General features: G+C 40.1%; 2 protein-coding genes across 3 annotated transcripts; both read left to right on the top strand.

Moving 5' to 3' along the window:
* Nucleotides 1–1,982: 1,982 nt before the first annotated feature.
* LOC311345139 (uncharacterized protein) lies at nt 1,983–4,716 on the top strand (the record flags this gene model as incomplete). Its single annotated transcript, XM_084469510.1, has 4 exons — nt 1,983–2,385; nt 2,595–2,711; nt 2,932–2,987; nt 4,349–4,716. The coding sequence occupies 4 exons, from the start codon at nt 1,983–1,985 to the stop codon at nt 4,469–4,471; spliced, it is 699 nt and encodes a 232-aa protein (XP_084325636.1). The 3' UTR covers nt 4,472–4,716.
* A 2,517-nt stretch (nt 4,717–7,233) lies between these two features.
* On the top strand, nt 7,234–13,041 carry LOC311345131 (uncharacterized protein; the record flags this gene model as incomplete). Of its 2 annotated transcripts, XM_084469500.1 has the most annotated exons (6): nt 7,234–7,299; nt 7,442–7,783; nt 7,911–8,303; nt 8,531–8,647; nt 12,276–12,331; nt 12,613–13,041. In XM_084469500.1, 6 exons carry the CDS (start codon nt 7,254–7,256, stop codon nt 12,760–12,762), a joined length of 1,104 nt encoding a protein of 367 aa, XP_084325626.1. In that variant the 3' UTR covers nt 12,763–13,041. The 2 variants fall into 2 exon arrangements, with proteins under 2 accessions (XP_084325626.1, XP_084325627.1); XM_084469501.1 differs by lacking the exons at nt 7,234–7,299; nt 7,442–7,783 and having other exon boundaries at nt 7,886–8,303.
* Nucleotides 13,042–15,891: the final 2,850 nt, after the last annotated feature.

Here is a 15,891-nt window from a genome sequence, read left to right as displayed (position 1 = left end):
GAGGAGAGAGAGAGAGAGAGACCACAAACAAGGCAAAGATATTAACATATTAGAATGAATATGAGTCAAACCTTTTATTTAGACTATCATCATAAGTATTAATAACTTCTCACTATTACTTTCTTATTTTACCTTACTCTTTGAAAAAGCAAATACTATAATATTTAGATTTCATTATTGGCTTCTGAAGAACCGTAGCATCTCATCCTGTTCATACCTACAGTCAGTTTGAGTTTTGGTGGTGTGTTGAAAAAAAACAAAGACATAACCAGCCACCGCCTCACCTCTCAATTTGGGACCTCATTCTCAGTTTCCAACTCAGTGGTAAAAAAAAATACACTGTAGCAAGAAAGATGAAAGAAAGCAACACTAAAAAGCATTATCTTTGGTTGGCTTTCAACATTAACTGCCACTTTACACTGGCAGTTATGTGGGTTGATTTCTTGTAAGTTGTAGGTCTGATGTATTGCTGAAGTCAATATCACACAAAGTGTCACTCCAAACTGAAATGCAATCAGTACAATCCGATCACCGATCAATCACTGTTAGTAAGGCCTGCCTAATAAAAAAGTCAGTAAGTTGGTTATTATGCCTAAAATCTGTACAACTAAACCTCACCCAGCATACACTGAATCCAAATTGCCTTACATATAGTCAAACTACACAAACAAATGTACTATTGTCAAATTAGCAAAAACCACATTGACACGCCTCCGGTTCTTGACAGGAAATTTCTGCAAATGCAACTCTACTGGGCTGTCTTTTTATTTTACAGATATGCAAGGCAGGTGCTTTCAAGTTTATTGTAAGTTTCTGGATAGTGGGAGTGGCAACAGCTGGCTTACACCATTATTTGATATTAAGATAGAGGTTAAATACAGGTACTTACTTACAAATTATTTGAATTAATAATTTCAATTTACAAAGAGATATTTGAAAACGTTAAAAAAACATATTTCATGTTGCTTGATGTGACACGTTGACCCTAACCCTAAACAAGGCAATGTTTCCGCCTTGCCCATCCCACTTGAAGCCCCTGGCATGGACCCACCAAATATTTTCATGCAGGTAATAACTATTCTCTAACTCTGCCCCAACTCTGACCACTTTTAAAACAAGACTGAATACTTTTATGTTTACTTTAGCTTTCTGCTAAATCTTAAATGCATTACACCAGCTTTCAATGTCATAGAGGTGAAAAGAAACACACAAACTGCACCTTAGAAAAACTTAAGTTGATCATTGGCTTGCTTCATTCATGTCTCCATGTTCCAGCCAATCACAGTGGATCTAGGATATGTAAATGTTGGTCTGATGTGAGAATCATTCACTTCAGTGATTTCAGCGCTGGTTCAGCATCAAACCATGACTTTTTTTTTTTTTTTTAGCAATGACAATTCTGAGTACTGCATGTAAGTATACTGTTTTTAATGAAGTGTACATTATTGACGTTTTTTGGTGGAATAATGTATTGAAATTCTTGAGGTATGATGTTGTAACATTTTTCAATAAGCCTTTCATTTGTCTTTATGTTTTAGTGCTGATTCAGACCCAAGAGGATCCTCAATCACTTTTTTTAAAAGAAGCTAAACTTGGAGATACTGTTACTTTGGATTTTACAGTTTTGAAAGACCAGAATATCAATGAGGAGTTATTCTGGTTTAAACAATCTCTGGGATATAATCCCCAAATCGTAGCTAACAGATATTATGAAAGAAAAACGATTCACCCGTCCTTTACGTTGAGGTTCACAGTGGGAGAAGGAAGTAACTTCAATTTGACAATCAGCAATGTTGAAAAAGAGGATGAAGCAAATTATTTCTGTAATCAAGGAGCAACATTTCTAAACACTTGGAATAATGGCGTTTTCCTGACTGTCACAGGTAACTTATTTTCGTTTTGTTATTTTTTCTTGTCGATAACATAATCTAAAAAAAAAATTCTCTGAAAGAACCACAAAGATATTTGGCTTGTTTCTTATGATGATTATATTATTTCCCTGTGTAGATCCCAATGACCAGAGGTTTGTCTCCCAGACTGTGGTCCAACAGCCTGTGTCAGCATCAGCTCATCTTGGAGACCCTGTGGCTCTCCAGTGCTCTATTACCTCCCAGAGGACGAACCACAGTAACCAGTGCCAAGGGGAACCCAGTGTGTACTGGTTCAGATCTGGATCAGCATCATCACAGCCTGCTGCCATTTACATGAATGGAAACAGGAGTGGTGAATGTCTGAATAGTTCTGGGCCTCCGTCTGCTCCACAAAGCTGTGTCTACACTCTCCCCAAGAACAATGTAGACTCCTCTGATGCTGGGACTTACTACTGTGCCCTGGCAGCATGTGGGGAAGTTGTGTTTGGAAATGGAACCAAACTGGACATAACAGGTCATTATATTGTACTTCTTACTTCCAGTTTACTAAATTACTTTCAATTATGACAGATTAATATTTATAATATTTATAATTTATTTACTTTATTCAACATTATGAAAATATTTAACTTTTTCATGAACAATGATATCACCTTCCATTATATGATGTGTAATTCTTTATAGGAGATACCATGAGATCTAAATCTTCGCTTTTAATTCCAGTACCCTACAGTCATCTGGTTACCATGGTGCTTGGAATACTGTTGGCTTGCTGTCTGGTTGGGAATATAATCCAGATAATAACCAGAAATAAACATAAAGTTTGTGAGCATTGCAAAGGTACATTACCTTCTACACTTAGAGATCCCCATATTTGATAGAGATAGCAACGTTTTGAAGTTGATACATTGTATTTTAGTTTTTTAATTTAATTGTTTGACATATATATTTACATGTAAACAGTGAAATAGTTTTTATATCAGGGTTCTATGAAACATTGCATTAACAATATACATTTTATCTTAAAAAGTTAATATTCTTCTTCCGTTCTTATTGTCAGGAAATCCCAATACCTCCTACCATGTTTCACATCCCTCAGTGATTCAAGAACAACAGGTACATCAGCATTCTGTATCTTTTTTAATATTGTAATAGGCTAATATTGTTTTTATTGCAATATCCAACTACCTTTCTGGATAAAGTTTAGCTACATGGGGTGCTATCTTGCACCCAGGGCAATTTACTTTCTACAATGACGCATGTATCATTGCTAGTTTGCACCTGGCGTAAAGCTGAAAAGCAGAGGTGTGTTCCGGCGCAAATGATACATGGTGCTATTTTTGTGATCCAAAAAGCAATTGCGCCACTGACTGACAAATACCTGGTCTAAATGCCCCAGCGAATAGTGCAGTTGGTGTTGCTATTTTGATGTGCCATGGCAGGTCGGAACTGCAACATAAGCTTACACACACGTAGGCTTAGGCTATAGCCTACACAGCACAAACATGCAAACGATTAGCCAAATTGAAATATTATGATGTCAAAGATTGTTCATATGTGTGAAACTGCATAGAAATAGGATGTGGATTGTGGAAACTTTATCTTTTACATAGGGGCTGCATGAATGAACACTAGGCTATGGAGAATGGAGGAGAAAGGGATTGTTGCCATTTGCGGACTCCTGGTACTTCCACAACAAGACTCGTAGTGGGGGTTATCTAGGCAGTGGTTGAGAAGGAATTGGGGGAAAAACGAAAACCCCCAGGAGATAACCCCCACTACAAGTCTCGTTGTGGAAGTACCAGTCAGAGAACCCGATGCAGTCTTTTCACCAAATGGGAGCTTTACGCAAGCTTGCGTTATTGTGTTGCGTGTTATGTGCCATAACACCAACAGTAGAATGGTTATCAAAATAACAAAGAAGTGTACAACACTCGCCTAACAGTGTGTGTATTCACACATACACACACACACACACACACACATGTGGCGCTCGCACGGCCGTAGCTCATTGTCTCATTGGCAGGACAAATTCTCTAGGCGGGCAAAGCAGAGAAAGGGGAGGTAACCTGGCCCCTTATGGGGCCATATTCTAAATCGGCGTGTCTGAGCTTTAATTTTTTCAAAGGCGGAGCAGGATACCTAGTGCTCGTTCTACACCTAACACCATTTCTAGCCACTGGGGGACCATAGGAAGGAGATGGAAGATGGCACTCTCATTGGTTTATTGCATGTTACGCCCAAAACACACCTACGGGTGCAAGAGTCATTTGTCCGCCAGTATAGTAGCAACAGCGCCAGAGATCCACCCACAAAGCTACTAGCGTTTTGCGTTTCATACTTGCGTTTAAGACCGTACCATAACCCTGGTGTGTTATGGTACAAACCTGCATAGCCTTTGTATATGAAGACACAAGTATACTAGTTTGATTGTATTCTCTTAGCGTTTGGTAGTAAGACACAGTTCTCTGTTGTAGGCGGAGGAAACGGATTCCTTGAACTACGGAGTGTTGGAGTTCTCTGACAGGAAAACCAAAGGAAGGAAGAAGAACAGTGGAAGGAATCAGGAGAGTCTGTATTCTGCTGTGAGAGAAACCTAGGTGTAAAAAGTGAAAGCTATGATAAGATAAGAAGCTCAAATAGCTCTTCATAACTCTAGAAGGTGGTTAAGTTCAAACTATGTTTTTTAAATGCGGATGAACCCACGTACATACATTTTTTTGAATTTATAGAAACTTACAGGCATTGCTGTATACAAATAGACATAAGCAGCATTGCGTTGTGTGTAATGTTCAGCAAAATCATACTGACTTAAATAACAAATATGATAAGATCAAATTATTGAAAGTAGTAGTTGGAATGGACAAAGAAATTGTGATCTTCACGTTATGAGCTGCATGCTCTAAAGAAGTCAGTTAGATGGACTGCTTTGTGGGCAAAGTACTGGGAAAATAATTGCAACTAATCTTATAAAAATAACACTTGGAAATGTTCATTGTTTTTAATTTGAAGGGAAGGCTGCCACAATTCTGTTAAGTGGTATAGCATGTCATTGGTGACTATTTACAATAACTACAACAATCTAGGATGTGAAAGGCGAGAAAGAATAATGCAAAAGATAATGCTGAATAATTAACATAGAGGACCCCTGTTTTAGCACAAGGTGTCAACCTGATGAGTCATTTCTAAACATAACCCCTTTGTAACACAATGGGTCACAATGTGGGCGTATCCAACCAGCTGGAAGGGTTTGGCTGGTGCACTGCGTCAACTGGTAGGCTGGATCGGATTTATCATTCATTATGACTGACACCTCACAATCATATCACAAATATTTATGGCTACTGACATGAGGTTATATATATATATATATATATATATATATATATAGTATATTGGGTATTTAGGGGTGAAACGGTTCACAAAATTCGAGGTTTGGTACGGAACAGTTTCGGGTTACGGTTGGGAATGGTTTTGATACATTGACAAAATAATTGCATGATCATTTTCACATGTATGTAGATTTTCAATTTATTATTAAACAGTAAACAACTCTGATAGCTTGGGTTAATATATGTATGTATATATATATATGTTTACAGTGTAAATATACATATATACATTTAACAATTATTCACCGAAGGCGAAGTGAATAGTGGGAATTCCCCACTATTCACGGAGCCTGAGGTGAATAATTTTTTAGTATATACTACACGTGAACACTCCAAAAATAAACAAGATAACACATTTTTTCCAGGATTTATTTGTTTTTATTAGCGGTTTATTTGTTTTTATTAGCGTGATGAGACGACGGTCACGCGCAACATTTCGCGATGAAAACAATATCTCATGTTTGAGATCTCAATCATGGGATATTGCCCAATATCCCGAGAGAGCAAACCAATCAAATTGCGCCATCTTAGGAGGTTCACATATAGCATATACTAAAATCTCCATATGACTTGAAACATGCCAGCTGATCTGTGTACAGAGATGATTCTAGAGAGAGAATGGGGAGAACACAAACAAGATAAAAACTAGAACAGGCCCTGCACTTAACACCTGACAAGACAGAGACAAGACATCATTGGCTGAGTATGAATGGTGTGTGTCTCTGGGATGGACTGATGTAGTTATTGTCTCCATTGCAATAGGATCTCAAATGAGTACTTATTTTATTACATTATATAGATAATAGTACAACTGAAATAAAATCAATCTACCACTTCATTAAGACTGTCATCCAAATTGGTGATAACAACTACCTTAATTATTTTACTTGACTCTTTATTAAAGTACTTACCAGTTAAAATTATATAATACAATTAAAGTCATTCCCTGTTCACTAAACTGACAGTCACCATTCAGGTTCAGTCAGTAACAGGAATATATAACCATTTCATGGTTGGTTTTCTGCAGAACCTTAGCAACACATCCTGTTGAGACCAGAGTCAGGTATATGTATGGTTAAGAGTTGTGGTGGTGTGTCGAAAACAAAGACATGATCGGCCAACCCCCCCGCCTCTCAACTTACCACCTCAATCTCTGTTAACAACCCAGTGGTTAAAACACATACACTATAGGGAGAAAGATTAAAGGAAGCAAAACGTAAAGAGTTATCTTTCACCGGCTTGTTGTATTAACTGCCACTTTACACTGGTGGTTATAAAGAGTTTCTTGAAGCTGCTCCAGAGCGCATCAATATCTCTTCGCCTATGGGTTAATTTTGGTACTCAAACAATCAAACAAATTCTATAAGATCTGTCCTAGGTCCCAGAGAGGTACATTTAACTCCTCACTTTCAGTGTTTTTCAACTACTGCTACTAATGCTACAGTGTCTGCTACTAATGTTACTGCTACTACCACTACTGCTTCTACTACTGATAATGATAATAAGTTTCCCATTTGCTCATGTGATGCTTCTATCTGACCCATTCTCATAACAATGTGACATAAATAACATGTCTCTAGATTTGTTTTCCAGTATAGTACTCCCCATTTCTGTCTTACTAACTAATGATCAGGCATTTAAGCTATGTATACTGTGTGTGTGTGTGTGTGTGTGTGTGTGTGTGTGTGTTATATTTTACAATGAAAATTCATAACATTGATAGCAAGCCAGCAAGCAAAATGAAATGTATTCATCATTCAGGGAAAATACCAGTTATATAAAAACAAAGTGAGCGAAGTTGGTTTTCAGTGTTCAGTTCAGATTTAAATCCAACATGAACTGTACCTCACAGTAACTAAGTCAATCTGTGGCTTGCGTCATTCAGTGCCTTTAAGTTCAGCCAATCACAGTGGTCCCAGGATATGTAGATGTTGGTCTAAAGTCAGAATCATTCACTTCAGTGAGTCCAGCACTGGTTCAGCATCAAACCATGACAATGTTGAGTACTGCAATTATAACAATTCTGAGTACTGCATGTAAGTATACTTTTTTTTTTATATACTTGTACATTATCTATCGTAATCGTAATTCATGTAGTATGATGTTATTCCATTTTGTATACTAAATGTACAATAAAAGTGATTTAAGTTTCTTTCTTGTTTTTCTTTCATGTTTTAGTGCTGATTCAGAGCCAAGAGGATCCTCAATCACTCTATTTGAAAAAAGTTGAACTTGGAAACACTGTTACTCTCAATTGTACAGTTTTGAAAAGCCAGAATATCAATGAAGAGTTATACTGGTATAAGCAATCTCTGGGATATAATCCCCAAATGGTAGCTAGAAGATATTATACATCAAATATTTATCCATCTTTTATGTCGAGGGTCACAGTGGGAGAAGGAAATAACTTCCATTTGACAATCAGCAACATTAAAAAAGAGGATGAAGCAAATTATTTCTGTAATCAAGGAGGACAATATCTAAACATTTGGGAAAATGGTGTTTTCCTGATCGTCAAAGGTAAATCATATATTTGTTTGGATATTTGTTGTTTTAAATATCATGATCGAAAAAACAAATTCCTCTGAAAGAACCGCAAAGATATTTGGTTTGTTTCTTATGATGACTGATTTATTTAACTGTTCAGATCCCAATGACCAGAGGTTTGTCTCCCAGACTGTGGTCCAACAGCCTGTGTCTGCATCAGTCCAGCTGGGAGACCCTGTGGCTCTCCAGTGCTCTATTACCTCCCAGAGGACGAACCACAGTAACCAGTGCCAAGGGGAACCCAGTGTGTACTGGTTCAGATCAGGATCATCTCACCCTGCTTCCATTTACATGAATGGAAACAGGAGTGGTGAATGTCAGAATAGTTCTGGGTCTCTGTCTGCTCCACAGAGCTGTGTCTACACTCTCCCCAAGAACAATGTAGACTCCTCTGATGCTGGGACTTACTACTGTGCCCTGGCAGCATGTGGGGAAGTTCTGTTTGGAAATGGAACTACGCTGGATGTGTATCCAAATGGAACTAACAAAACAGGTCAAAATATTTTTTTTCTTTAGTTCCTACTTCAAGTTCAATGGATTATTTCATTAGAATACATTTATCATGAACTATTTTGCTTATTTTTCTGCCAGGACATGAATATATTACCTTATTTCAAATTCTGAAAAATATTGCACTATTTCAGTTGACATTATATGACCTTCCATTGCAATATATGTAATTGTATATACCATGAGATGTAAATCTTTGTTTGATTCTAGAACTCAGCATGCATCCGGTTACCGTGGTGCTTGGAATACTGTTGGCTTGCTGTCTGGTTGTGATTATTATCCTCTTTCTAACCAGAAATAAAAAGCAAGTTTGTGAGCTTTGCAAAGGTACAGTACATTATACACTTAGGGCCCTATCTTGCACCCAGCGCAATTTACTTTCTACATCGACGCATGTATCGTTGCTAGCTTGTGCCATGCGTTAAAATAATAATATTAATCATAATAATATTCATAATAATAATAATCATATTCATAGTAATAATAATAATAATAATAAGAACAATAATAAACTCGAGCATATATCCCAGCCTTCCAAAACAAAATCTCGTTTTAGGGTAAATGGTTGGTTACCTAAATGATTTGGGAAAGAACAACTGATACAGCGGTAAGAAGTTGTAGGCCTACTTTTAAATCAATGCATCTGCAAACACTGTACAGCAAACACATATTTTCTTGACACATCGTGTAAAAAAATTGCTCCAATGCAATTGCGCTACAGACCGAAAAATTCCTGGTCTAAATACACTAGTGGATAGCGCAGCTGGTGTTGCTATTTAGACGTGCCATGGCAGGTCGGAACTGCAACATATGCTTACACACAGGTATACACAGCACAGACATGCAAACGATTAGCCTGATTTAAATATTATGATGTCAAAGATTGTTCATATGTGTGAAACTGCATAGAAATAGCATGTGGATTGTGGAAACTTTTTTTTCCATATGGGGCTGCATGAATGAACACAGTAGGCCTATAGTAGGCTATGTCATGCATTAAAATAATAATAATAACAATAATAAACTCGAGCAAAGTATATTCCAGCCTTCCAAAACAAAATCACGTTTTAGGTTAAATGATTTTGGAAAGCACAGCTGATACAGCGGTAAGAAGTTGTAGGCCTACTTTTAAATAAATGCATCTTCAAACACCGTACAGCAAACACATATTTTGTTGACACAGACATCGTGTACAAGCCCAAAACTTTTAGAATGGATGAGTATTTGATCGTGAGAAAACATTGTTTTACCGCGAGTGAGTGTTTAAAAGAATGAATGAATGCGGGTGATGCTTGGCGCGCGTGTGTGTGCGCACTGCGCACCCATCTGTTTAAACACACGAAACTAAACACGTAACGCATAATACAGTCCATGGCGATGTATATTAACGGGGGGACACATGCTTATTATGAACACAAGTCGATAACGATAATGTATATAATACTGGTAACAAACGATGTTTGTTAATGTATTGGCGCATATCATTAAATAGACCCACAGTTGCGGCCATCGAGGACCGCGTCCGCATATCATGTTTTAAGTTGTCTTTGCCCCAATTTACATGACGAATCAGTAGGCCTATTTCTGAAGTTGGAGAAGAAAACGCTATTCCATGTGTGAATTATGCCTATTATTTGACCATGAACTGAGCCATTTGAAGTTTGAAATTCATGTGGTCATGCATCTGTCTCAGCGGAGACTGCAAACGCGCTGTCAAAATATCAACTCGCCAAGTCAAATGCGCTGGGTCTTAAAGGGAATGACAGGTGGAACTCTCATTGGTTTATTGCACGTTACGCCCAAAACAGCCCAACCCTTTTTAGATTTGCGCTGGGTGCAAAGCTCATTTATCTCGCCGTCATAATAGCAACAGCGCCGTAGAACCACCCACAAAGTACTTTGACTTTGCGCCTTGACGTCTGCGTTTTAGACCGTGTAACTAGGGCCCATCTCATTTGTTAAGTTTTCTTTGCCGAAATTTACATGGCGACTTTTCTGAAGTTGGAGAAGAAAACGCTATTCCATGTGTGAATTTGGCCTATTGTTTGGCCATAAACTGAGCCATTTGAAGTTAGAAATTCATGTGGTCATGCATCTGTTTCATTGGTTTATTGCATGTTACGCCCAAAACACACCTACTGGTTTCAGACCAACCCATTTTAGGTTTGCGTTGGGCACAAGAGTAATTTATCTCGCCGTCATAGCAACATCGCCATAGAACCGCCCACAAAGCTATATCAGAGACACTATAGAAGTAGCCTGGTGCTACCAGACCATCGTACTTCATTTCATTTGTACAGAAGGTACAACTGAACTGCTGTAATTGGCAAACGTTCACTCACTTGGAGGCGGGTGTCTGTTGAAGTTTAAAACTATTGGATCTGCCCAGTGCCACTCTGGATCTTCCATAACCAATCGCAATAGCGTTTGGTCGTGACGTATGTCATACGCCGGGACCGGCCGGAAACTACGTTGCGCGCATGCGCAGGCTGTGTACACAAACAAAACAAGATGAAGCGTGAAGATGTCTGTCAACGATAGCTGCAGGTTTTGTTCATCTAATTTTAGAGTTCAAGGAACAATTACAAATTCTACATTAATATTCGATAGTAAGGACAGAGATAATGTTTGCAGTCAATTGTCGAGGCTGGGTCTTGTCATTGACAATACGTCGCTACTTCGACGTCATCGTTCTCAGCCACTTCCTCTGTTCGCTGATTGGTCACACAGAAATTTGTTCGGGCAAAATCCCACTAACAAGCCCCAGCCCCAGACTGACTACTGAAGGGAAAATGAAATTTGGGCGGAAGTAGGTGGGCGGGCGGAGCCAGGCTACTATAGAAGGAGGAGACAAGAGAAAAAATCACCCATTAAAATGCATGGGGAAACTTCGTAACGCCAAGATGGCAGTTGTTTGCACATGTCCCGCCTCTTCCGGTGCCGTTGCTCCAATCATTTTGCAGGTCCTACGCGGTCACGCTTTTTGCGATACTTGGAAGTTATTTTCAATCAGGAGGGAAGAACCAGCAGCTTGAGTGGCACAAGCAGCATCGACTGGAAAACTTCGACTCCATGTTATCTTGTTGGCTCGGCAGCAAAAGCTAACTTTTAAAGCTGTCTTTCACTGTTCTTTTCCAGAGGGAAATTATTAAACACAAACTTGTGTGATGCATCATCTTTATTTATCCAAACAGACATGGCCTTTAAGCAGTCAATACCAAATCAGATACAGGCAAGGTTAAAGTTACGTTGTTGATCTCTTACTTTATCCAAAATTGCGGCATGATCTGGGATAGCTGACCGTGAGCGATGACGTCTTGCTGTCATTGCAGTGCCGGTGTTGTTATGCCGTAAATTAAAACTGTGTTGTGAAGCATTGCGCATGCGCAGTCCAAGATTACCTGTAAGAAAAAGGGCTTTTAAAACGTTAATTTGATACAAAACCACCTTTTAGCGATTTTAGTCTGTTTTTGTGTTTGGTGTTTTTTATGCCCCTTAGATCTCGGAAAATGGAGATACAGCTCTCTCCCTATTAGGGCCCTGGTCTTGTTAAGACCAAATAGCTGCCCGAAAGACGTGGCCAATATGGCCGCGAGTGAGAGGACTTGCCTAGAAGGACTTTATGGCTATATGCACTTCGCATTTCAAACTTGCATTACAGACAGTTAAAATAGGGCCCTTAGCCTATTGATGTGAGCTGATATGACCTATGGACAGGTTAGAGATCCCCAAGTGTTTATAGAGAAGTTTGTAACCTGTATCCATAATTTTGTCTCTTGTACATTATATTTTACTGTTATCGACCACAAGTTGTTTGATACATATATTTGAACAAATAAAATAATCATTTCTTTTGTGTGTTTTCGAATTTAAATTCTTTAAATTGTGTTTAATTTTTTTTTTTTTTGTTTAAAGTTTAATTAAAAAGTTAATATTATTTGGTTCTGATTTCCAGGAACACTGAAAGCCTCCTACCATGTTGCACATGACTCAATGATTCAGGAACAACAGGTAGGCCTATATCTGCCTTGTGTATTTTCTGTATTATATGTACGCATTTTAATTAATATTGATCATAAAACAACTGTAGTATAGTAATCATGGAAATCACAGATTAAGTTAAGCTACCTGGTCAAGTTAACTGATCTAGTTTGTTGTCTAGTATTGCCGCAAACCAGCATGTTGTTAGCGTTATGAGCCCCCTGAACAAAAGTAGGATTGTAGCTTTGACTTTCACACTTTACAGCTGTGAATACTCTCAGATGTTTGGTAGTAATACGCTTCTGTTGTAGGACGGAGAAACTGATTTGATGAACTACGCAGCATTGGAGTTCTCTGGCAGGAAAACCAAAGGAGGGAAGAAGAACAGTGAAAGGACTCAGGAGAGTCTGTATTCTGCTGTGAGAGAAACCTGCCACTTAAGTCCATCAACCAGGTCCTAGTATAGTTTGGATAAAGTTGGATAAAATGGATAAAGAACTTATGATCTTGACGTTATTAGCTCCATGCTCTTAACAACTCTGCTAGATTAACTGCTTTGTGGGAAATTTGCAATGCAAAATAAATGTAACAAATAAAAAAACACTTGGAATTGTTTGGTTCTAATTTGCAATGAACACAGCCTCCATCATTGAATTGTAGGTTTCGTGGGGTTAAATGTTACAATCACAATGGCTGTGTAGGTCGTTGTAGCGATGTAAACATGACTTGCTGATGTTAAACTAAATAAATAAACTAAATTAAACAAACAGCTATAAAACATTGATGTTCAGAGACAAGGTTTTTGGTGCTTGATGTCGTTTTTCAAACAGGCGGTGTTTCAGTAGATGTTGAAGAAACATCCTGACGTGCTGCTTATGCTCATCGATATTATTGGAGAAAATTAGAATGCTGTCTAAATAAACATAAACACTGTTGTCAAGGAGGTCCCTAATCGTTAACTTGAAAATTTCCCCAGGCACATTAAAGGACAATTCTGGTATTTTGAACATTGAGCCCCCTTTCTGGGTTGTCTAGGAGGAGTGTTTGACACCAACATTTTGACTATTGGTCCTGTCTCGGGTATTTGGCTCATTTCAAATCGCCGCAGAATGGCTGGCTACGGGCATTCACAAACCTGTCCTTAAAACAACCCTAAACGTTAATTTTCAGAAATGTGCAACTCACAGAGTGGTTAGTGTTTGTTGATGTTCCAAATCAAGTATCGTAGTGAAATTTAGTTTCTGTCGTGTTTTATTTGGCATTTGTAAATCCATTGATTTCTCTTGGAAGACTCATTGCTCGCTGACCGGAAACAGAAAGGTTCAATGTACATTTTATTGCCATATAGTGTAAACACAATTTTTTTTTTACAGCCAGTTATGCTTGAATGTGGTTGACAGACAAGACATTTAGGACAAGACATGATATGACAAGACAACAGTGCAATGGGAATGGTAGGTGCTGTAAGTAGTAGTACTGATAATGATGTTAGTAATATAATATGAATAGCAGAAAAAGTGCAAACAGTGCATTCAGTCCGTGTGGGGTATTTAGCTAGCTTTTGTTGAGCAGCCTGGCGGCCGTAGGGAAATCCAGGCGATGCCGGGATTTTGTGGTTCTCAGGAGCCGAAGCCTTCTACCGGAAGGGAGCATAAACATGGCAAAACCTGGATGTAAGGGGTCTGCCATAATTTTTCTTGCCCTTCTCAGTGCTCTGGTGTTGTGGAGGGACTCTAGGGAGGGTAGAGAGGTTCCGATCACCCTCTCAGCCGAGCGGATCACCCGCTGCAGCTTGGCCTTGTCCTTGGCTGCTGCAGCAGGGAACCATGTGATTATTGCTTGTGTGATGATGGATTCGATGATTCCTGAATTTTTTCAGCTGCCGTAGAAAGAACAGCCGCTTGTGGGCCTTTTTCATGAGGGCCATGATGTTCAGGCCCCATTTGAGGTCGCGGGAGATGGTTAGCCCAAGGAAGCGGCAGGACTCCACAGTGGTCACTGGGGTGTCCCCCAGCATGATGGGAGGGGATTGAGCTGCACTCCTCCTGAAATCCACTACCATTTTCATTGTCTTCAGAGCATTAAGCTCCAGATTGTACCTGCTACACCAACTCTGCAGCCGCTAGATCTCCACCCTGTAGGCAGATTCATCCCCCCTGGATATGAGGCCCACCAGGGTGGTGTCGTCTGCGAAATTCAGGAGCTTGACCGAGGGGTGAAGAGAGGTGCAGCTGTTGTAGAGTGTAAATAGGGCGGGGGAAAGGACGCAGCCCTGTGGGGAACCCGTGTTGGTGGACCTGGAGCTGGTTGTGCACGACCTCAACTTCACCCGCTGGGACCTGTTGGTGAGGAAGTCTGTTATCCACTTGCAAGTGGGGACCGGTACCTGCAGCAGGTGTAGCTGGTGCTCCAGGGTGAGGGGCAGGATCGTATTGAAGGCCGAACTGAAGTCCACAAACAGGATCCTGACATAGTATGCTGCAGTGTCAAGATGTTCTAAGACGTAGTGCAGAGCCATGCTCACCGCGTCCTCCGTGGATCTATTGGCTCGGTAGGCAAACTGCAGGGGATCCAGTGCAGGATCTGTGATGGACCTCAGATGGGCCAGGACAGAAGGGGAAGGGGATAGCAAATTTTTTACAGTGATCCTATTGAGTGCCCTGTAATCAATGCAAGGCTGCTATCCTCCATCCTATTTGGCCACGAAGAAGTGTGGGCGAATATGGCCTGCTGCCAGGGCCTCCTCGGTGTAAGTCGACATAGTTAAAGTCTAGGGGCGCGATAGGGAGAATAATCTTCCCGGTAAAAGATGGTGGTGGGGTTCCCGGTAAAGATCTATGGCACAGTCATAAGGTCTATTGGGGGGTAAGTCCTTAGCGTGTGTCTTGCTAAAGACCTCCAGATCCCAGTACTCCCTGGAAATATTGGACAAATATAGGTTGCTTTTGCCCTCTGAGGCAACGACCCTACCAGTGGAGACGACAGCTAGACAGGTGGGGGAGTTTGACTGTGGAACCTCGAATCGGCTATGTGAAGACCTATCTTTCGGAACAACTTTACCCGCAGACCAATCAATTGATAATTATGTGTTCCTAACCAGGGGTGACCTAGTACTAAGGGAGACTAAGGAGAGTCAACAATATAAAACTGTATAGTCTCTCTCGGCCTACCTGCTACCTCAAGATGGAGCAGGATAGTGCAGTGCGTAATGGTACCCGACTCTAATCTAGCCATCAAGGGCTATCAAGGGCTATTTCCTCAATGCTCTGGACAGGTGAGCCAATGATGACCTGAGCGTGAGCAGTACAGGCAGAGTCCCCATGTCATGCGAAGTTGCTTCTCCTCCAGCGAGATAGTCATTTGACCCAATTGCATGGGTTCCACCAGGGCCGTCGCGCCTCCTACTACAAGTAAAGTTTGTGGTAGGAGGAAGACGAAAGTAACCTCTAGTTGTCTCCATCCTCTCGCACACTCTATCCCGACTTTGGCTGTTCTTCCTCAGTGTGAGGTCTATCAGGGCGTCCAATTGAAGAGGTAACTCCTGAGAGGCGAGCTCGTCCTTCATTACCTCCAAAAGACCCTGGTCGAAC

Source organism: Micromesistius poutassou (assembly GCF_964030765.1).
Source record: "Micromesistius poutassou genome assembly, chromosome: 6".
NCBI lineage: Eukaryota > Metazoa > Chordata > Actinopteri > Gadiformes > Gadidae > Micromesistius > Micromesistius poutassou.
The sequence above is the reverse complement of the archived record's forward strand: the minus strand, read 5'-3'. Positions and strand labels throughout refer to the sequence as shown.